The following is a 22,500-nucleotide window of genomic DNA, read 5'->3' as shown; positions in this document are numbered from 1 at the left end:
TCCTTTGGAAGTTTGGCTCGAGACTCGTGATTTAAATGGGGGTGTCCCTGCCGGAATCCTGACAGGTTGCTGAATTTATACAGTGCACCCGCTTCCAAATTTCTAATTTTGGAAAGACTTTAGGAGTATTCTATTCTGCTGTATTCTGCTTCTATTCCATTCCATTCCATTCTATTCCATTCCATTCCATTCCATTCCATTCTATTCTTATTCTATCCTATTCTATTCTATTTTTCTTCATTCCACTATTCTATTTTCTATTCTATTTTCTATTCTTTCTATTCTATTTTCTATTCTATTTTATTTTTGTTCTGTTCTGTACTATTCTGTTCTAATTTCTATTCTATATTCTATTCTATTCTATTCTTCTTCATTCCACTATTCTATTTTCTATTCTATTTCCTATTCTTTCAATTTTATTTTCTATTCTATTCTATTTTCTGTTCTATTCTATATTCTATTCTGTATTCTATTCTGTATTCTATTCTATATTCTATTCTCTTCTTCATTCCACTATTCTATTTTCTATTCTATTTCCTATTCTTTCTATTCTATTTTCTATTCTATTCTATTTTCTGTTCTATTCTATTCTAATTTCTATTCTATATTCTATTCTATATTCTCTTCTCTATTTTCTATTCTATTATTTTCTATTCTTTCTATTCTATTTTCTATTCTATTTTATTTTTTGTTCTGTTCTGTACTATTTTGTTCTAATTTCTATTCTATATTCTATTCTATTCTTCTTCATTCCACTATTCTATTTTCTATTCTATTTCCTATTTTTCTATTTTATTTTCTATTCTATTCTATTTTCTGTTCTATTCTATATTCTATTCTATATTCTATTCTATTCTTCTTCACTCCGCTATTCTATTTTCTATTCTATTTCCTATTCTTTCTATTTTATTTTATTTTATTTTCTATTCTATTCTATTTTCTGTTCTATTCTATATTCTATTCTGTATTCTATTCTGTATTTTATTCTATATTCTATTCTATTCTTCTTCACTCCACTATTCTATTTTCTATTCTATTTCCTATTCTTTCTATTCTATTTCCTATTCTATTTCCTATTCTATTCTATTCTATTCTATTCTATTCTAATTTCTATTCTATAGTCTATTCTGTATCCTGTTCTATTCTCTTCCCTATTTTCTATTCTATTATTGGGTCAGTGGGGGGAACAGATAAAGGCAAAATAATCCCCCCCCCTTAGTTTAGAACGAACCTGGGCGGCATCTCCAGCCGCCTTGGGGAAAATCCCTTCGCTTGTTTGCAAGCCGATCGAATCGGGAAGTGTTATTACATTCCTGATTTGCTTAGCGTCTCCTCCGCCGCAGCAGGTGGATGAAATATTTGGCCGGCGAAGTCGGGTTGGGAGCGTGGAAAAGCCTCTTCTCCTGGGATGGTGGCAGCGGGCTGAGGGAGCAGGAAGGGGAGGACAACTCCAACCCCCTCCCCACCCCCATTCATGGTCTCTTTGCGTCTGTCTGTCTGTCTGTCTGGGGTCCACCCATAGATTCGACGGGGAGCTTTCCCAGGCCCACGAAGAGGCCCAGCGGGAGAAACTGGGACGGGAGAAACTGGGACGGGAGAAGGACATGCTGATCGCGGAGGTCTTCGGCCTTAAGCAGCAGCTGGAGGTGGGTGGTCCCGTGTCCCCCCCCCACCCCCTGTCCCCGTTTGCACCCTGTGGTCTGGAGGTCTCCTTCGTTTCACGCAAAAGCCGTGGCCCTCCGGCTTAACGCACCGCTTCACGGGGCTTTACAGCAACCTCGGAGTGGTTTGCAGAGTTGGGGTCCGTCCGTCCCCACCCCAAACGGGGGTCCTCATTTTACCCACCTCGGAAGGATGGAAGGATGAGCCAAGATTGAGGTGGTCAGGATCGAACTGACTGGCAGTCGGCAGTCAGCAGAATTAGCCTGCGATGCTGCATTGTAATAATTGCGTCACTACAGCTTCCTTCCTTCCTTCCTCCCTCCCTCCCTCCCTCCCTCCCTCCCTCCTTCCTTCCTTCCTTCCTTCCTTCCTTCCTCCCTCTCCCTCCCTCCCTTCCTTCCTTCCTTCCTTCTCCTCATTTTCCTTCCTTCTTGTCTTGTTTCCTTCTTGTCTTCCTTCCTTCTTTCCCTTCTCATTTCCCTTCCTTATCCTCATTTCCCTTTCTTTCTTCTTTCCTTCTCGTCTTCCTTCCCTCCTTCTCATCTTCCTTCCTTCTCACTTCCTTTCTTTCCTTCCTTCCTTCCTTCCTTCCTTCCTTCCTTCCTTCCTTCCTTCCTTCCTTCCTTCCTTCCTTATCCTTATTTCCCCTTCCTTCCTTCTTGTCTTCTTTCCCGCCTTCTCATCTTCCTCCCACCCTCCCTCCCTCCCTTCCTCATTCTCTTCCTTCTCATTTCCCTCCCTTCCTTCTTGAATTTCTCTCGTTCTCATCTTCCTTCCTTCCTCCTTCCTTCCTTTCTCCTCCTCCCTCCCTCCCTTCCCATTTTCCTTCCTTCCTTCCTTCCTCCTCTCCTCCCTCCATTTCCCTTCACAAGCAATCGCCCTTAGACTTTTATACTGCTTCGCAGGGCTTTCCATCCTTCTCTAAGCGGTTTATAGAGCCGGCCTTTTCCCTCCCACCAACCTGGGCCCTCATTTTCCCGACCTCGGAAGGACAAAAGGCTGAACTGACCTCGAGCCGGTCAGGATCGAACTGCCGGCAGTTGGCAGTCAGCAGAATTAGCCTGCGATGTTGCATTCTAAGCACTGCACCCCCACGGCTCTTGGGGGGAGGGTCCTGGTGCCCTCACCTCCACGGACTTTTTGGAGCTTCTTGAGTAGCTACCTTAGGGAACGCGGGCGGGTGGGCATCTACGTGTTCTCCAAGGACCCTGGAAAGCAAGACAAGAAGCAACAGATGGAAACTCATTGAGGAGGGAGGGAAGGAAGGAAGGAAGGAAGGAAGGAAGGAAGGAAGGAAGGAAGGAAGGAAGGAAGGAAGGAGAGGAGAGGGAGGGAGGAAAGAAGGAAGGAAGGAGAGGGAGGGAGGATGGATGGAAGGAGCAAGAAAGGAATGGATGGAAACTCATCAAGGAGAAAAGGTCCCTTCAAAATCTGTTATATTATTCTAAGGAAGGAAGGAAGGAAGGAAGGAAGGAAGGAAGGAAGGAAGGAAGGAGAGGAGGAAAGATGGAAGGAGCAAGAAAGGAATGGATGGAAACTCGCCAAGGAGAGAAGGTCCCTTCAAAATCTGTTATATTATTCTAAGGGAGGAAGGAAGGAAGGAAGGAAGGAAGGAAGGAGAGGAAGGGAGGGAGGGAGGGAGGAGAAGCAAGAAAGGAATGGATGGAAACTCGCCAAGGAGAGAAGGTCCCTTCAAAATCTGTTATATTATTCTAAGGGAGGAAGGAAGGAAGGAAGGAAGGAAGGAAGGAGAAGGAGGAAGGAAGGAGAGGAGGAAAGATGGAAGGAGCAAGAAAGGAATGGATGGAAACTCGCCAAGGAGAGAAGGTCCCTTCAAAATCTGTTATATTATTCTAAGGGAGGGAGGAAGGAAGGAAGGAAGGAAGGAAGGAAGGAAGGAAGGAAGGAAGGAAGGAAGGAAGGAGAAGGAGGAAGGAAGGAGAGGGAGGAAAGATGGAAGGAGCAAGAAAGGAATGGATGGAAACTCGCCAGGAGAGAAGGTCCCTTCAAAATCTGTTATATTATTCTAAGGGAGGAAGGAAGGAAGGAAGGAAGGAAGGAAGGAGAGGAAGGGAGGGAGGGAGGGAGGGAGGGAGAAGCAAGAAAGGAATGGATGGAAACTCGCCAAGGAGAGAAGGTCCCTTCAAAATCTGTTATATTATTCTAAGGGAGGAAGGAAGGAAGGAAGGAAGGAAGGAAGGAGAAGGAGGAGGAAGGAAGGAGAGGGAGGAAAGATGGAAGGAGCAAGAAAGGAATGGATGGAAACTCGCCAAGGAGAGAAGGTCCTTCAAAATCTGTTATATTATTCTAAGGGAGGGAGGAAGGAAGGAAGGAAGGAAGGAAGGAAGGAAGGAAGGAAGGAAGGAAGGAAGGAAGGAAGGAAGGAGAAGGAGGAAGGAAGGAGAGGGAGGAAAGATGGAAGGAGCAAGAAAGGAATGGATGGAAACTCGCCAAGGAGAGAAGGTCCCTTCAAAATCTGTTATATTATTCTAAGGGAGGAAGGAAGGAAGGAAGGAAGGAAGGAAGGAGAGGAAGGGAGGGAGGGAGGGAGGGAGGGAGAAGCAAGAAAGGAATGGATGGAAACTCGCCAAGGAGAGAAGGTCCCTTCAAAATCTGTTATATTATTCTAAGGGAGGAAGGAAGGAAGGAAGGAAGGAAGGAAGGAAGGAAGGAAGGAGAGGAAGGGAGGGAGGGAGGGAGGGAGAAGCAAGAAAGGAATGGATGGAAACTCGCCAAGGAGAGAAGGTCCCTTCAAAATCTGTTATATTATTCTAAGGGAGGAAGGAAGGAAGGAAGGAAGGAAGGAAGGAGAAGGAGGAAGGAAGGAGAGGGAGGAAAGATGGAAGGAGCAAGAAAGGAATGGATGGAAACTCGCCAAGGAGAGAAGGTCCCTTCAAAATCTGTTATATTATTCTAAGGGAGGGAGGAAGGAAGGAAGGAAGGAAGGAAGGAAGGAAGGAAGGAAGGAAGGAAGGAAGGAAGGAAGGAGAAGGAGGAAGGAAGGAGAGGGAGGAAAGATGGAAGGAGCAAGAAAGGAATGGATGGAAACTCGCCAAGGAGAGAAGGTCCCTTCAAAATCTGTTATATTATTCTAAGGGAGGAAGGAAGGAAGGAAGGAAGGAAGGAAGGAGAGGAAGGGAGGGAGGGAGGGAGGGAGGGAGAAGCAAGAAAGGAATGGATGGAAACTCGCCAAGGAGAGAAGGTCCCTTCAAAATCTGTTATATTATTCTAAGGGAGGAAGGAAGGAAGGAAGGAAGGAAGGAAGGAGAAGGAGGAAGGAAGGAGAGGGAGGAAAGATGGAAGGAGCAAGAAAGGAATGGATGGAAACTCGCAAGGAGAGAAGGTCCCTTCAAAATCTGTTATATTATTCTAAGGGAGGGAGGAAGGAAGGAAGGAAGGAAGGAAGGAAGGAAGGAAGGAAGGAAGGAAGGAAGGAAGGAAGGAAGGAGAAGGAGGAAGGAAGGAGAGGGAGGAAAGATGGAAGGAGCAAGAAAGGAATGGATGGAAACTCGCCAAGGAGAGAAGGTCCCTTCAAAATCTGTTATATTATTCTAAGGGAGGAAGGAAGGAAGGAAGGAAGGAAGGAAGGAGAGGAAGGGAGGGAGGGAGGGAGGGAGGGAGAAGCAAGAAAGGAATGGATGGAAACTCGCCAAGGAGAGAAGGTCCCTTCAAAATCTGTTATATTATTCTAAGGGAGGAAGGAAGGAAGGAAGGAAGGAAGGAAGGAAGGAAGGAAGGAGAGGAAGGGAGGGAGGGAGGGAGGGAGAAGCAAGAAAGGAATGGATGGAAACTCGCCAAGGAGAGAAGGTCCCTTCAAAATCTGTTATATTATTCTAAGGGAGGAAGGAAGGAAGGAAGGAAGGAAGGAAGGAAGGAAGGAAGGAGAAGGAGGAAGGAAGGAGAGGGAGGAAAGATGGAAGGAGCAAGAAAGGAATGGATGGAAACTCGCCAAGGAGAGAAGGTCCCTTCAAAATCTGTTATATTATTCTAAGGGAGGGAGGAAAGAAGGAAGGAAGGAAGGAAGGAGAGGAAGGGAGGGAGGGAGGGAGGGAGAAGCAAGAAAGGAATGGATGGAAACTCATCAAGGAGAGAAGCAACCTGGAATTAAGGAGTAATTCCCAGACAGTGAAGCCGATTAACCCGTGGAACAGCCTGCCACCAGAAGTTGTGGGTGCTTCAACACTGGAGGTGTTTCAGAAGAGACTGGGCAGGTGTTTGTCTGGAATGGCAGAAGCTCTGCTGCTTTGAGGAGTTGGAATGGATGACCTCCCGGGTCTCTTCCAGCTGTAGGGTCCTGTACTGACTCCCCTGAAAGCATCCGGGCTGGGAAATTCTAGGAGTGGAAGCCAGAGGGAGATCCAGGCTGGGAACTTAGAAGGGATTTCCCGAGAGGGAGAATAATGAACCGGTGGAGCGGCTTGTGGGTGCTTCATCCCTGGAGGTCCTCACGCTAAGATTGTCTGGGATGGGATACAGACTCCGGCCTCGGGCAGAGGGTTGGATTAGAAGTACCCCCGTAAGGGAGGGAAGGAGAAGGAAGAATGGAGAAAAAGGGGAAGGAAGGAAGGGAATGAGGGAAGAAGGAAGGAGGAATGGAGAAAAAGGGGAAGGAAGGAAGGGAATGAAGGAAGAAGGAAGGAAGAATGGAGAAAAAGGGGAAGGAAGGAAGGGAATGAGGGAAGAAGGAAGGAAGAATGGGGGAAGGGGGAAGGGAGAAAAAGGGAAGAAAGAAGGAAGAATGGAGAAGGGGGGAAGGAAGGAAGGGAATGAGGGAAGAAGGAAGGAAGAATGGAGAAAGGGGAAAAGGAGAAAATGAAGGGAGGGAAGAAGGAAGGAAGAATGAAGAAAAGGGGGAAGGAAGGAAGGGAATGAGGGAAGAAGGAAGGACGAATGGGGGAAGGGAGAAAAAGGGAAGAAGGAAGGAAGAATGGAGAAAGGGGGAAGGAAGGAAGAGAAGAAGGAAGGAAGAATGGAGAAAGGGGGAAGGAAGGAAGAGAAGAAGGAAGGAAGAATGGAGAAAGGGGAAAAGGAGAAAATGAAGGGAGGGAAGAAGGAAGGAAGAATGAAGAAAAAGGGGAAGGAAGGGAATGAGGGAAGAAGGAAGGAAGAATGGAGAAAGGGGGAAAGGAGAAAAGGAGGGAAGAAGGAAGGAAGAATGAAGAAAAAGGGAAGGAAGGAAGGGAATGAGGGAAGAAGGAAGGAAGAGAAGAAGGAAGGAAGAATGGAGAAAGGGGAAAAGGAGAAAATGAAGGGAGGGAAGAAGGAAGGAAGAATGAAGAAAAAGGGGAAGGAAGGGAATGAGGGAAGAAGGAAGGAAGAATGGAGAAAGGGGGAAAGGAGAAAGGGGAGGGAAGAAGGAAGGAAGAATGAAGAAAAAGGGGAAGGAAGGAAGGGAATGAGGGAAGAAGGAAGGAAGAATGGAGAAAGGAGGAAGGAGAGAAATGAAGGAGGGAAGAAGGAAGAATGGAGAAAAAGGGGAAGGAAGGAAGAATGGGGAATGAAGGAAATGAAGGGAGAAGAAGGAAGAATGGAGAAAAGTGGAAAGGAAGGAAGGAGATGAAGGGAAGGAAGGAAGGAAGAAGCTGGTGGGAAGAAGAAAGGAAGAACGGAGAAAAGAGGAAGGAAAGAAGAGAGGGAGGAAGGAAGCTCTCCAAGGCCTTTTCCAAGGGGGTTGGACTAGATGATCTGCAAGGTCCCTTCCAGCTAAAACTGCCTCCGGGCTGAATGGGGGTTTGTGGGGGTGGGGAGAGGGGGGGGAGGCAGTTTGTGCCCCCCTTCCCTCCACCCACGGCCTCTTCCTCTGTGCCTCCCCCGCCCCCGGTCCCCCTTTGCAGGAGAAGGAGGCCCAGATCGCGACCTCCGCCCAGAAGGTCCAGGCCCTGGAGGCCGAGCTGCAGGACCTCTCGTGCCAGGAGTCCAAAGACGAAGCCTCCCTGGCCAAAGTCCGCAAGCAGCTCCGCGACTTGGAGGCCAGAGCCAAAGACCAGGAGGAAGAGCTGGACGAGCAGGCGGGCACCATCCAGGTGCTGGAGCAGGTAAGGCTCAGGGCGGGGCGCTCCCTCCCCTCCCTGCCGCGGCTCTGGCTGCGCCGGTTTTCTGGGCGGGCCGGTTCCACGGGCCACCGACGCCTCTCCTTGCACGTTGGAGGCCGGGGAAGGAGAACGAACGCCCGGCAGTTTTGGGGTGCTGGCGAGGGGGGGAGGCAGAGCCGCCCTGCCCAACGGTCTCAGCCATGCAGGCCGTGGAAGCTGCGGCAGCCCGGAGGGTGAGTGGGGGCTGAGGAAGGGGGGTCTTTGGAGCTCAGGGATGAAGGAAATGGGGGGGGGGGGGTGTCCCCTGGGCCCCCTCTGAGCTTCGGTGGGTTTCCATGCAGGCGTTTCGTGAGCCAGCTAGGGAACGTCATCAGGGCTAGAGGGGAGCGAGGGATGTGATTTACTGTTTATGTACAAGTTGCCTGTCCCGTCCGTGTTGGTCAGAGTCTCATTTTCTTCTTGGGGGATCTTTGATTAGACAGACAGGCACCAAAGTAGGTAAGTAAGGAGGTAGGTAGGTAAGGAGAGAGAGAGAGAGAATGATGGATGGATGGATAGAAAGAGAAAGAGAAGGATGGATGGATGATGGAGAGAGAGAGAGAGAGAAGGATGGATGGATGGAGAGAAAGAAAGAGAAGGATGTATGGATGATAGAGGGAGAAGGATGGATGGATAGAGAAAGAGAAGGATGGATGATAGAATGATGGATGGATGGATGGATAGATAAAGAGAGAGAGGGAGGGATGGATGGATAGAAAGAGAAAGAGAATGTTGGATGGATGATGGGAGAGAGAGAGAGAATGATGGATGGATGAAGAAAGAAGGATGGATGGATAGATAGATAGAAAGAGAAAGAGAATGTTGGATGGATGATGAGAGAGAGAGAGAAGGATGGATGGATAGAGAAAGAGAGAAGGATGGATGATAGAGAGAGAATGATGGATGGATGGATAGATGAGAGAAGGATGGATGGATGGATAGAGAGGATGATGGACAGATAGAGAGAGAGAGAGGGATGGATGGATAGATAGATGAGAGAGAGAGAATGATGGACGGATGGATGAATAGATAGAGAAAGAGGGATGGATGGATAAATAGAAAGAGGATGGATGATAGATAGAACAAGAGAAAAAGACAGAATGATGGATGGATGGATAGATAGATAGATAGATAGATAGATAGATAGTGTTAAATAGTTACATAGATAGATAGATAGTAGAAGGATAGATAGATGGATAGATAGATAGATAGATAGATAGATAGACGATACAATTTGGGGGAGAGAAGTTGGAGTCCTTGGTGCTCTCCGAGCTTCCTTGGTTTCTCGCAGACATTCATGACCCAGCTAGGTAACATCATCAGGGCTACGGGGAAATCGGTTTGTTCTGAGCTTATCTTCTAGCTTGCCCTGTCTGTGTTGCGGGGGTGTGTGTGTGTGTGATTTCTTACTTTGGGCTTTGGGCTCTTGCCAGTTCCTTAATTGGGGCATTGTTTACTCCTTGTTTGTTGCTCGGTTGTTAATCTTGGAGTTAGTTACTCTCCCCCTCCGGGTGCCGATTGCTTTTGGGGGTGGGTGGGGCGGTGTTTTGATCCTTCGGCTCCCTTTTGGGCTGGTACGTAACCCCCCCCTCCGAGCCCATTGATCCAGTGGCTCTCTTCCCAGGACCCCCCCAGGCAGCCCCCAGAGGGGTTTCTTTGCCCCGCCAAGCTGCCTTCCGGCTGGCGGCTCCTTCTCAATATCGCCCGTCCCAGCCCGAAGGGGTGCGTGGAGGGCCGGAGCTGGCAAAGCGAGTCTGATCGATGCCAAAGCCGCCGCCGCCGCCGCCGCCTGCCAGTTCTTAGAGGAAGGGGGCTGGTTGAGGGGGAACTGGGGTGGGGGAGGCCGTACATTTCGGCTGGATGTTTGGGAAGAAGAGAGGCAGGCGAAGCTCCGGCAACCGGCCAAGATGACAGCCAAGCTCTTGGTGGGTGGGTGGGTGGGGAGAGACCTGGTTGTCTGAAGGGTTTGTGGAGTGGTTGAGAACACAAAAGCTGAGGAGGGGGGGCCCAGCCTGCAGCTTTCTGGGGCCCCCAGGGTCTTCTGAAGGGCTGCTACGATGATTGCCTTTATTTATCGCCTGTCTGCCTATCTGTCCATCCGTGTGTCTGTGCATCCGTATCAGGGATGGGCTTCAGACGGTTCGCACTGGTTCGGGGGAACCGGCTGTTAGGTCCAACGGGTGCGTGGAACCTGGGGAGGTGGAAAATGGGCACCCCAGAGGCTCGTCGAGGGCGAAAACGGGCCTATTTCCGGCCTCCAGAGAGACTCCAGAGCCCAGGGAGGTGGGAAACAGGCCCTCCACGACCTGTTTTCACTCCCAGGATGGGACAGGAGGCTGACTAGGCCATGCCCACCCAGTAACCGGGCAGAGAACCGGTTGTTACATTACGGTATTTGAAGCCCACCACTGATCCATCTCTCTCTCTCTCTCTATCACTCTCTCTATCACTCTCTCTCTCTCTCTCTATCTATCTATCTATCTATCTATCTATCTATCTATCTATCATGTGTTTGTCCATCTATCCATCCATTCATCTACCTACCTAATTTAGAGACTGGACAAACAGATAGATAGATAGATAGATAGATAGATAGATAGATAGATAGATAGATAGATAGATAGATAGATAGATAGATAGATAGATAGATAGGAGAGAGAGAAAGGGAGAGAGATAGGGATGGATGGATGGATAGATAGATAGATAGATAGATAGATAGATAGATAAGAGAGAGAGAGAAAGGGAGAGAGATAGGGATGGATGGATGGATGGATGGATGGATGGATGGATGGATGGATGGATGGATGGATAGATAGATAGATAGATAGATAGATAGATAGATAGACAGACAGAGACAGAGAGAGAAAGAGAGAGGGATGGATGGATGGATGGATAGATAGATAGATAGATAGATAGATAGATAGATAGATAGATAGATAGATAGATAGATAGATTAGAGAGAGAGAAAGGGAGAGAGATAGGGATAGATGGATGGGATAGATAGATAGATAGATAGATAGATAGATAGATAGATAGATAGATAGATAGATAGATAGATAGATAGATAGATGTTGGCTAATGGGTAATAGGTAACAGGTAACTGATAATTGATATAGATAAATGAATGGATGAGAGGGAGGGATGATAGATGGAAAGGGGGATGAAGGAACAGGCAGACTAATAGATTAGATAAATAAAATTGAGATTCGATGGTTCTTTTGTGTAGTTGCCTGCTTTGTTGGGATGGGAAATGGGCCAAAGCTTTGAAGCTTCTTCAAGGCCATCTTATTTTTCTCTATCACCCCTTCCTCCCCGGAGAGAAAGATGAAAGTGAAACCTGGGGAGGTGGGGGCGGTGTCCCTCCTCCCCTAGGACCCATGTTTCATCTTCCAAAACGTTGGGTGCTTTGCGTTAGGCTGAGCAATCCCAGAAGAAGGACAGCTGCCCTCCTGGGGAATTCTGGGAGTTGAAGTCCACCTGCCTTAAAGTGACAGAGTTTGGGTGGCTGGGGAATTCTGGGAGTTGAAGTCCACAAGGCTTAATGCCCCTTTCCCCATGCTGACGTCCCTGTGTGTCATGCCCCTGTCGGAATCTGATTCGGAGGGGGAGGCTGAGCAGCTGACAGGGAGCGGGAGTGGGGCTCCATTGGCTGTGGAAGAAACTGGGGAAGGGCAAAGCCCGGCTGGGCAGAGCAGGGGAGAGGTAAAACAAGGGAGAGGGAGTTCAGAGGAAGACCCAGGCCCACCTCTTCTTTATCCTAGGGCACACAGGGAGGAACGGAGAAGGGAGCAACGTGGGTTTTGTGGCTTACAGGGGAGGAAAAGGCCCTGATTCCCTTCATTAGCCGCAGCCGGGAACACACTGTTTAAAAAGGGAAGCTACGCACAGCAAAGTTGTTGGGAGCAAATCATGAATTAATCTGGTATCCTTGAGGCTTATCTGGGTTCCTGGCGTCTTCCCAACTGTGTGAGTTTTGTTGGCCTTTCAACGTCTGCAATTCCTTCTCCTGCCCTGTCCAGTTAATTGTTGCAGCTTGTGGGTTGTGTGGATCTTTAGTTACAGTTTGTATTTGTTTTCAGACCGAATGTCCTCCACTTAAAGGCTGTTCCTGGGAGAATTTTTTCTCCCGCCAAAGGTCACCTGGACATTGGGGGCAAAATTGGAGATAATTAGAGGGACTTTTTCTGACTTATTTGACTGTGTTGCCTTTGTGCCACGCCCCTTTGGGTCATCCCACTGTCCTCCCTTGGAAGAAGCCCCCTCTCACCAACTCTTCCTCCCCCACCAGGCCAAACTCCGCCTGGAGATGGAGATGGAGAGACTGCGACAGACGCACTCCAAGGAAGTGGAGAGCCGTGACGAAGAAGTGGAGGAGATCCGCCAGTCGTGCCAGAAGAAGGTGAGTCCAGTGGCCAGATGGGTTGGGTAGTTTCTGGAAGCGCCTTGTCCAGAGTCAGATGCTTCCTGGTTTGTCCGGCTTCGCTTGTGAACGTCCAGAGGTGGGCTGCACTTACGTTCCCAGCTGGTTTGCTGGTTAGGAGTGTGCGCAGTCCGCGCGATCTGAATTCAGACGCTCGGTGACATTCTTGTATGTATGACGGTGGCAGGTAAAAAACAGAACGTGAGTAACACAGGGTAGCTGTTGTGGTCCATTGCTGGTGGAGCTGGCAGCATTTGGGAGTGGGCTGTTGGCCTCTGGAGCCTTCAGAGTCTGACAGCAGCGAGGCGGAGGAGCGGCGGGAGCCTGTTCCCAGTGCGCGCATGCACAGAGCTGCCAGAAGGCAAGAACAAGTTAAGACAAAAGGGGCGATTGGGGAGTAAGGCTTGGAGGCGATTGGCCCCTCCCATAAGACATAAACGAGGAGCAAAGGAACAGGAGCCTTTGCAGGAAGCAACTTTGTTTGTGCTGGTCGGTTTGGAACCTGAAGCTCTGTGTTGAATTTGTGCTCTGTTTGGCCTCGTACAACTAATTGGAAATTTAGGCGTTGGCAGCATTTCAAGGGAGATAAAGGTGGGTGCTTATCAGCCTTATCTCGAAGGAATGTGGCAGACTTCCGTGGGGCTATTTACAAACTGTTTGAGACTCATTACGGGCTGTGAATGCCTATAATTCACAGCTGTTGAAATAAAGAAAAAATGTTTTGGGGACTAAGTGTGTGACTGTCTCAGGAAGCCTTGGTCAGAACAGTAGGCCTCAACTTACAACAATTCATTTAGTGACCGTTCAAAGAAAATACCGACCAATAACCATTTCTCACACTGGTGACCCATGGTCACATGATCAAAATTCAGCTGCTCGACCGACTGACTCAAAGTTATGACGGTCGCAGTATTCCCCCAGGGCTACATGATCCTCTTTTGCGACCTTCTAACCAGCAAAGTCAACAGGGGAAGCTGGGTTCACTTAACGACCGGGATACCGAGAGACCCACTGCAATTGATTCGACTTTAAACAACTGTGGCAAGAAAGGGGTCGTAAAATGCGGCTTCAAGATTCACCGCCCAAATGTCTCGCTCAACGCTATAAACCGTGGGCTTCAACGCAAAGGGTGGGTTAGCTTTCACGATGGTGTGGCTCGCTGAACGACGGCGACGATTTGCTGTACGGCCATGTCAAATAAGGCCGTAAAATCAGGGCAACGGGGAACCGTCTCCACTGTGGCTGTGAGGCGAGGACAGGCTTGTCTGTCTGGAGGAAATATTTGGGGAATTAATGGCTTGAATTAATTGCTCAAGAACAGGTAATGAAATGTCACAATCGGGTAGGAGTCACTTCCTGGGCGAGGCTGAAAAGTTGTCTACACAGTGACAACACAGCCCAGCCTTCCTGCACAAAAACAGCAGAAGAAGTTGTGAGTGTCCCGTCCCTGCGAGGTTGGACGGCCCTCTCTTTATCGCACAATTCGTCCTCGACTTAACAACGGTTCTCTCAACTCCCAAAATATTTCTAGGGTCTTTTTTAGAGTGGCCAACAGAAAGGGAGGGTGGGGGCAGTGCAGCAGCTTGGAAACCGAAAGTGCATTCCAGACATGTTTTCAGAGATAGTAACTAGGCGGCCGAAGTTTCTGCCTCGCAAATATCTAACTGGAGAGCATGATGGATGACTCGGGGCTATGGAACGTGTCCCACTGGAGAATATGAATTATGATTGTTATAATAATCACAAAAAAAAAACAGCCGGAGATACGTGAACAATATAAAAGAGCTTTATTATTAAGCTTTTGTAAAAGGCAATTCTGGTCATGGAGGGCTGGGGTTTATATACAGGTTCAAATATACAGTCTCTGCGCCTTTCCTGGGTTCACAATCTATCTAAGCTATATACCTCCCTACGCCACACCCATATTATTGTAGTGTAACACCTGTTTCCTTGTCAATGGAAACTACCCTCGTTCTCATGGCTATGTCTTCCTGTTATGTCCATCGAAGCACAATGGATCATTAACAGGTTTCCGCTGGGTCAGAATGACCTAGCAACTCTCACATATATATGTAAGCCAACATTACAAACCCCCTATTCCAGCCAAGAACTGGACATTTTACTTTTAAAACGTAACACGTTATAAAACGGTACATGTTTACCGTGTATCTCACAAAATAAGCCATGCCCAGCCAGTCAGAGGACCCCCAAACCACACCCCCAAATTAGGCCATGCCCACAGAACCAGTTAGGGGTCCCTGGGATCTAAAATTATGAGTTTGGTGGTCCCTGAGGTCCAAAAGGTTGGCGACCCCTGGACTAGATGACCTCCAAGGTCTCTTCCGACTCTGTTCTTCCAGGAAAGAGAAAGGCTGCAATGCAAACCAGGATAAAAACTAGCCAGCCGCAAGCTTTGCGATGCCCAAATATGCATTTCTACGACCAGGAGGGTCTTTGGCGATAGAAAAGCACTTAGGAATACTCGAAAAATGAAAGTTTATCGGAGCGGGTTTTTTGGACCATCTGGTCATGACAAACCCAGGACAAACCTCGTTCCTTTTTTTTTTTAATTCCCAAAGTTGGTTTAGCTGTGGGAGAATATATTTTTTCACAACAACGTCAGCTTCTTGTTTGTTGAACGAGTGGCGCCTCCCTTGGCAGCTCTAAAAGGCAAATTTGTTTGCAGTTTTAAGTTAGATTAATTAATTGGTTGATACACATATGATTAACTAATTAAAATGTTCCCTAATCAGCTGACAGCCGGAGAGTGATGTCTCTATTACCTTATCCACGTGGCGCCTTCGTTTCAGGGGGGAAACCAGTGAACGAAGGAATTAATGGTCTCCAGGTTGCGGCGGGGTGGGGGCTTCCTGCTGGCAATACTTTCTCGTCCTTTGTTTTTATTTTTATTTTATGTTCAGACTTGGGAATTGGGGGAATTAAAATGGGGCTGAAGGGAGGAGTAAAAAAGGAAAGGAAAGCAGAAATAAAAGGAAAGTGGGGCGCTTTGAACGGGATTGTTAAAACACAAAGCACCCCTCATTTAATGTTCATTTAATTTAATGGTCTAAGGATGAAGGTACTTGGCTAGAAACCAGGAGACGGCGAGTTCTAGTCCTGCCTTAGGCACGAAAGCCGACTGGATGCCTTCGGGCTGGTTCCTCTCTCTCTCTCTCTCGACCCAGCCTACCTTACAGGGTTGTTTTTAAGGGTCAGACAGGAGGAGGAAGGAGCGTTACGTATGATCGTTGCCTGGAGTTATTTATCAAAACCACCCAGGTCCCTTCCTTGAGGGAGGCGAGCAGTCTAGAAAAGCGCAATCCAAATAAATAGAATTAAAGGTGAGATAAGAATAAATAAGAGATCCTTTGGCGGAACTTGTGAAGCCTTTAAGGGAGAAGATCCGGATTATAGACGGCGCGTATTTCTTCCTCCTTGCACCTCCCATTGAGCGGGACAGGCTTAGATTTATTTATGCTTATTTATTTATCCATTACATTTATATGCTGCTGAGTCCAGGGCTCAGGCAGTTTACCACGGCAATGAAACATCCCTGACTAGAAAGAAAGAAACGCACACCTACACGACACCCGGATGATGAACGTTAAGTGCCATGACAACTCCGCGTCAAGTATTAAAAAAAAAAATCTCCCCCGCAATAAAATCTGAACCAAGAGCAAAAAGGCTCCCCGTGATTAAAAAAAAACCCTCCATCAAAAATACGAAGGCCAAGCAGCGTCTCCTGAGCCCCTAAGGGGCCATTTGGTCTTTCCGACTTTCTAGGAAGTTTTGCGGGAGGGTCGTTGTGGTTGGCTTGCCGTGGGTGGACGCCCTAAATAAAACCAGTGCGATTTCTGATTAAGAAATAAGACAAGATCATTTTTATTATCGCTTTTTCTGTGAAGGCGACCCTCCTGCCTGGCAGAGAGTAGTTCTCCAGGTTGCAAAACAGCTGGGATTCTCCCTTCCTTCCTTCCTTCCTTCCTTCCTTTCTTCCTTCTCTCACTCTCTCCTTTCTCTCCCCTCCTTCCTTCCATCCCACCTCACTTCTTTCTTTCTCTTTTCTTTCGTTCTTTCTTTCTCTCTTCTTTCGTTCTCTCTCTCTCTCTTCTTTCTTTCCCCTTCTTCCTTCCCTCACTCTTCCTTCCTTTTCTTTTTCTTTTTCCTTCCTTCCTTCCCTCCCTCTCTTTCTTTTCTTTTTTCTTTTTCCTTCCTTTCCTTCCTTCCATTCTTTTCTTTCTTTCCTTTCTCCTTCCCTCCCTCTCTCCCTTCCTCCCTCCCCCCTTCCCCTTTCCATCTTCCCCACCTCCTCTTCTTCCCTCCCTCCTTTTCTTCCCTTCCTGCCTGCCTCCCTCCCTTCCCCTTCCTCTCCCCTCTTCTTCCATCCCTCCTTTCCTTCCTTCCCTTCCTTCCCCTTATACCTCTGCCTCCCCTTCTGCTTCCCTTCCCCCTCCTCCTTCCATCCCTCCTTCCCTTCTCTCCTTCCTTCCTTCCTTCCTTCCTTCCTTCCTTCCTTCCTTCCTTCCTTCCTTCCTTCCTATCTCCTTTCTCTCCCCTCCTTCCTTCCATCTCACCTCACTTCTTTCTTTCTCTTTTCTTTCGTTCTTTCTTTCTCTCTTCTTTTTTCCCCTTCTTCCTTCCCTCACTCTTCCTTCCTTCCTTTTCTTTTTCCTTCCTTCCCTCCCTCCCATTCTTTTCTTTCTTTCCTTTCTCCTTCCCTCCCTCCCTCCCCTTTCCATCTTCCCCACCTCCTCTCTCTCCCTCCCTCCTTTCCTTCCTTCCCTCCTTTCCCCTTACACCTCTGCCTCCCCCTCCTGCTTCCCTTCCCCCTCCTCCTTTCATCCCTCCTTCCCTTCTCTCTTTCCTTCCTTCCTTTCTCCCTTCCTGGCCTTCTCCAAAGCACAGACAGTCCCCACTTAGTGACCGTTTTGAAGTGGCGACCTACCTGAGAAAGGGGAGTGCCTGGAGGTAGAGACGGGTGCCTGGGCAGGTGGGACTCCGGAAGAGGCACCTGAGCTCCAGCACCTGGAGACACCCTAACCCCCCCCACCCCAAGCAGGCGTGGCCTGTCCTGACCGGCCCTTCTCTCTGCCCCACAGCTGAAGCAGATGGAGCTACAGGTGGAGGAGGCCTACGAGGAGAGGCAGAAGGTGCTACGGGAGAAGAGAGAGCTGGAGAACAAGCTGGTGGCCGTCAACGACCAGGTAGGCCTCGTCAGGCGCGAGCGGCGGGAGAGCCTCCCCTGGGCCGCCCGAACGAGCCGCTTCATTGCCTGGTGCCTCTTCTACAGGAATCTCCCTGAGCGGGAAAGGCAAAAATAATACGTCTCACTTGTGTTTACGCAACGATTCCAAGCTACTTCCCCGCGTGACCCCTCCCCTCCCAGGGGATGGGATTGAAAAAAAAATCCCAGCAACCGGTTCGCTGCCCGGTGGCTGGGTGGGCGGGACCAGCTTACGGTGGGCCTCCTGAGTCCGGGAGAGGCTGTTTACGCCCTCCCAATGGTCCGGAAGCCTGTCCCCGGGGCTTCCGGGAGGGTGAAAACCGCCTCCCCGGGCTCTGGAGGCCCCTCTGGAAGCCGGAAACAAGGCCATGGACAGACTTCCGGAGGCCCATTTCTCACCTCCCCCACCCTCAGAGTCTTCGTGCCGATCCTGCACTTTACCTGCATCGAAAACGGGCGACGTGGAGGCTCCTGAGAGGGGTGGGGGCCAGCCCGTCATTCGAAACACCACTTCAGCGAACCAGCTGTTACTTTTAACAACCGGTTCACCGAAACCGGTGCGAACCGGTAGAATTCCACTCCTGCCCCCTCCTTCCTCCCCCCCCAAATGGGACGGTTGCTCTCCGGCGCCCTGCCGGGGGGGGGGCGGGGGGGGTCCTCCAGGGACCGATCCAGGCCTCCCACCCCTTCTCTGCTTCCTTCCCTCCTTCCAGGTCAGCCAGCGGGACGTTGAAGCGGAGAAGCGGCTGCGGAAGGACCTCAAGCGCACCAAGGCCCTCCTGGCGGATGCCCAGGTGATGCTCGACCACCTGAAGAACAACGCGCCCAGCAAGCGGGAGATTGCCCAGCTGAAGAACCAGGTGAAGGCCCCGGGGCCGAACCTCGAAAAGGGGAGGGGGTTTCTGTGAGGAGGTCTTCACCCTGGGGGCCGTGGCGGTCTCCGAGGGGCTTCTCAACGTCTTCTCTGAAAGTGTTTTGCTTCTCATCCCAGAAGCGTCTTAGATTCTTTAGGGGGGAGGGAGGAGAGAGGAAAAGAAAAAGAAGGGAAGGAAGGAAGGAAGGAAGGAAGGAAGGAAGGAAGGAAGGAAGGAAGGAAGGAAAGATGGGAATGGGGAGGAAGGGAAGGGAGGAAGAAACGGAAGGAAGGAAGTTGGGAAAGAAGGAGAAGGGAAGGAGGGAGGGAAGGAAGCAAAAGGAAAGAAGATGGGAAAGAGAAGGAAAAAGAAGGAAGCAGGGGGAAGGAAGAAAGAAGGGATGGAAGGAAGCAAAATGAAGGAAGCAAGATGGGAAGGGAGGGGGGAAAGGAAGGAAGGAAGGAAGGAAGGAAGGAAGATGGGAAGGAAGGAGAAGAGAGGAAGGGAAGGAAGCAAAAGGAAGGGAGGGAGGAAAGGAAAGAAGATGGGAAAGAAGGGAGGGAAGGAAGGAAGGAGGAAGAAACGGAAGGAAGGAAAGAAGGGAAAAAAATGGAAGGAAAGAAGCGAAGGGAGGGAAGGAGGAAGGGAAGAGGAAGGAAGAAATGGAAGGAAAGAAGTGAAGAAGAGAAGGGAGGAAAGAGGGAGAAAGAAATGGAAGGAAAGAAGCAAAGGGAGGGAAGGAGGAAGGAAAGAGGGAGAAAGAAATGGAAGGAAAGAAGTGGAAGAAGACAGGAAGGAAAGAAGTGAAGAAGAGAAGGGAGGAAAGAGGGAGAAAGAAATGGAAGGAAAGATCGGGAAGAAGGAACGAAGGGACTCCGAAGAACTGTAGAAGCTTCCTGGATGAGAAGCGAAACATTTTCAAGCAAAAAAGATCCCAAGGAAGCCCATTTGCCTCACGAGGGGCCCTCAAGAGCAGAGCTGACCCTGAGCCTTGAAGGGCGGGGGGAGGGGGATTCCTAGCCCCTCTGACCGTCCCTTTTCCACGGGGGTCTCTCTCTCTCTCTCTCTCTCTTTCTCTCTGCAGCTGGAAGAGTCGGAGTTCACCTGCTCGGCCGCCGTCAAAGCCCGCAAATCCATGGAAGTGGAGATTGAGGATTTGCATCTCCAGATTGAGGACTTCTCCAAAGCCAAAGGAGCGGTAGGCAAACGCCCCTCCCCCAGGGCCCCAGACTCAGTTTCCCCCCCGTGGAATCGAGACCCTTACTAGACAATCCATTCCAGAGGTGGTATTCAGCCAGTTCGGATCGGTTCTGGCGTACCGGTTGTGGAAATTTTGACCAGTTCAGAGAACCGGCAAATATCACTTCTGATTAGACCTGCCCCCGCCATTACCTGTCCTATATTTCCTTGTTTTTTTTTACCTCAGCTGATTACCGTGCCTCAGCTGAGCTAAAAACAGTTCAGGAAATTCACTGGCGTTGACAGAAAGTCTGTATGTGAGCCCTGTGTGTGTGAGTGAAGCTCAGCTGATTCGTGTGATTGCTGCGCCTCAAACAGGCAGCTCACCAGCGTTGACAGAGGTCTGTATTTCAGCACTGCATGCGCGAGTGAAGCTCAGCTGATTCACATGATTGCGCGCCTCAGCTGAGCTAAAAAACGTTCAGGCAATTCACTGGCGTTGACAGAGGTCTGTATTTGAGCCCTGCGCATGTGAGTGAAGCTCAGCTGATTTCGTGCGATTGCCGTGCCTCAGCTGAGCTAAAAAAACAGTTCAGGCAATTCACCGGCATTGACAGAGGTCTGTATTTGAGCCCTGTGCGCCGCGAGTGAAGCGCAGCTGATTCGCAAAATTGCCGTGCCTCAGCTGATCTAAGAATCAGTTCAGGAAATTCACTGGCATTGACAGAAAGTCTGTATGTGAGCCCTGTGTGCGTGAGTAAAGCTCAGCTGATTCGTGTGATTGCCGCGCCTCAGCTGAGCTAAAAACAGGCAGCTCACCGGCATTGACAGAGGTCTGTATTTGAGCCCTGTGCGCCGCGAGTGAAGCGCAGCTGATTCGCAAAATTGCCGTGCCTCAGCTGATCTAAGAATCAGTTCAGGAAATTCACTGGCATTGACAGAAAGTCTGTATGTGAGCCCTGTGTGCGTGAGTGAAGCTCAGCTGATTCATGTGATTGCCGCGCCTCAGCTGAGCTAAAAACAGTTCAGGAAATTCACCGGCGTTGACAGAGGTTTGTATTTGAGCCCTGTGCGCCGTGAGTGAAGCTCAGCTGATTTCGTGCGATTGCCACGCCTCAGCTGAGCTAAAAAGCAGGCAGCTCACCGGCATTGACAGAGGTCTGTATTTCAGCACTGCATGCATGAGTGAAGCTCAGCTGATTCACATGATAGCCGTGCCTCAGCTGAGCTAAAAACACTTCAGGCAGTTCACTGGCATTGACAGAGGTCTGTATTTGAGCCCTGTGCGCCGCGAGTGAAGCTCAGCTGATTCGCAAAATTGCCATGCCTCAGCTGATCTAAAAATCAGTTCAGGCAATTCACTGGCATTGACAGAAAGTCTGTATGTGAGCCCTGTGTGTGCGAGTGAAGCTCAGCTGATTTCGTGCAATTGCCGCGCCTCAGCTGAGCTAAAAAGCAGGCAGCTCACTGGCATTGACAAAGGTCTGTATTTCAGCACTGCATGCGCGAGTGAAGCTCAGCTGATTCACATGATTGTCGCACCTCAGCTGAGCTAAAAACAGTTCAGGCAGTTCACCGGCGTTGACAGAGGTCTGTATTTGAGCCCTGTGTGCCGCGAGTGAAGCTCAGCTGATCTAAGAATCAGTTCAGGAAATTCACTGGCATTGACAGAAAGTCTGTATGTGAGCCCTGTGTGCGTGACTGAAGCTCAGCTGAATCGTGTGATTGCCACGCCTCAGCTGAGCTAAAAAACAGTTCAGGCAATTCACCAGCGTTGACAGAGGTCTGTATTTGAACCCTGCGCATGTGAGTGAAGCTCAGCAGATTTCGTGCGATTGCCGCGCCTCAGCTGAGCTAAAAAACAGTTCAGGCAGCTCACCAGCGCTGATAAAGGTCTATATTTTAGCCCTCTGCGCGCACGTGAAGCTCAGCAGATTCGCACAATTGCTGCGCCTCAGCTGAGCTAATATCTAGTTCAGGCAGCTCTCTGGCATTGACTGAGGGCGTAACTGTGTTCTTTGCATTTTCTTTTTGTTTAATGAAAAAAAGAGAGAGAAAGAGGATTAATTAGGAGACATCAAAGCTTCCGGCTAATTGGCAGACTTACAGACCCAGTTCTGGAGTTCTTCCTGGAGAAGCCAAAAAAGGGCATTTTCTGGGACGCCAAATGGCCCCACCCCTTCCCAAAGTGCCCCGAAAACCACTTTCGGTGTCGTTTTGGGGGCAGCCTTGGGCGAGTGGGCACCAGGCCGGTTGGCAGAGCCGTTCTGGCACACGTGGGAGGTGGGGGGGGTCTTAGACTTTATGCTGTTCCAGGGTGGGATTTATTTATTTGTAGGGCGCTTTCGCATCCCGTTTCAACAAAAAACAACAAGGGATTAAAAATATGTGAAATGCAGGGGGTCCTTGGCTTACGGCAAGTTCATTTAGTGACTGTTTGAGGTGGACGGTGGCCCTGAGGGGAAAAATAATGACCCATGATCGCATCTCGCACTTGTGACCCAAGGTCACATGATCCAGATTCACACGCTCAGTGGGTGACTCGTCGTTGTGACGGTCACAGTCTTCCCCCCACAGGGTCACGTCGTCCCCTTTAGCGACCTCCCAAAGTCCAAAGGGAAGCCGGATTCTCTTCACGATCGTGCAACTCGCTTTAACAACTGCAGGGATATTGCTTAAGAACTGAGGCAAGAATGGTCATAAAACAGGCCCGTCTCTCGCTTAGTGACAGAAATGTCGGGCTCAGTTGTAAAGTCGAGGGCTGCCTGTTAGTTGTGCCGTCCCACAGCTCAGTCTCCCAGGGAGGTTTTCACTGCGGTTCAACCAGCATAGAGGCTGCTCTGGGTTGAGACGGGCCGGGATATCAGGGTTCCCCTCCACCCCCCAGAGCTGGTCCCCTCCTTCCCTTTGAGGCCTCGGACTCAGGGATGGGCTGCTCCCGGTTCGCACCGGTTTGAGCAAACCGGTTGTTAAATTTACACCGGGTTTGCTGAACCGGTAGTGGAATGACTGTCTGGCCCCGTCCTCCCCCCACTCCCAGGAGTCCCCACACAGCCCATTTTGGATCCCAGGTATGTGCAGGGCCCACGC

At 49.5% G+C, this 22,500-nt stretch overlaps 1 protein-coding gene across 1 annotated transcript in view; it reads left to right on the top strand.

Moving 5' to 3' along the window:
- Window positions 1–22,500, top strand: part of MYO18A (myosin XVIIIA) — a 181,852-nt gene that overhangs the window by 125,731 nt on the left and 33,621 nt on the right. Inside the window, 6 exon segments of the mRNA XM_087924151.1 lie at window positions 1,523–1,646; window positions 7,497–7,697; window positions 12,022–12,132; window positions 17,253–17,357; window positions 18,091–18,237; window positions 19,316–19,429. Of these exon segments, the coding sequence (XP_087780277.1) occupies window positions 1,523–1,646; window positions 7,497–7,697; window positions 12,022–12,132; window positions 17,253–17,357; window positions 18,091–18,237; window positions 19,316–19,429 (802 nt within the window).

Source organism: Pseudonaja textilis, chromosome 1 (genome assembly GCF_049901715.1).
Source record: "Pseudonaja textilis isolate UNSWEBS1 chromosome 1, rPseTex1.2, whole genome shotgun sequence".
Lineage (NCBI taxonomy): Eukaryota > Metazoa > Chordata > Lepidosauria > Squamata > Elapidae > Pseudonaja > Pseudonaja textilis.
Note: the sequence above shows the minus strand (reverse complement) of the source record. Positions and strands in the feature narration are given on the sequence as shown.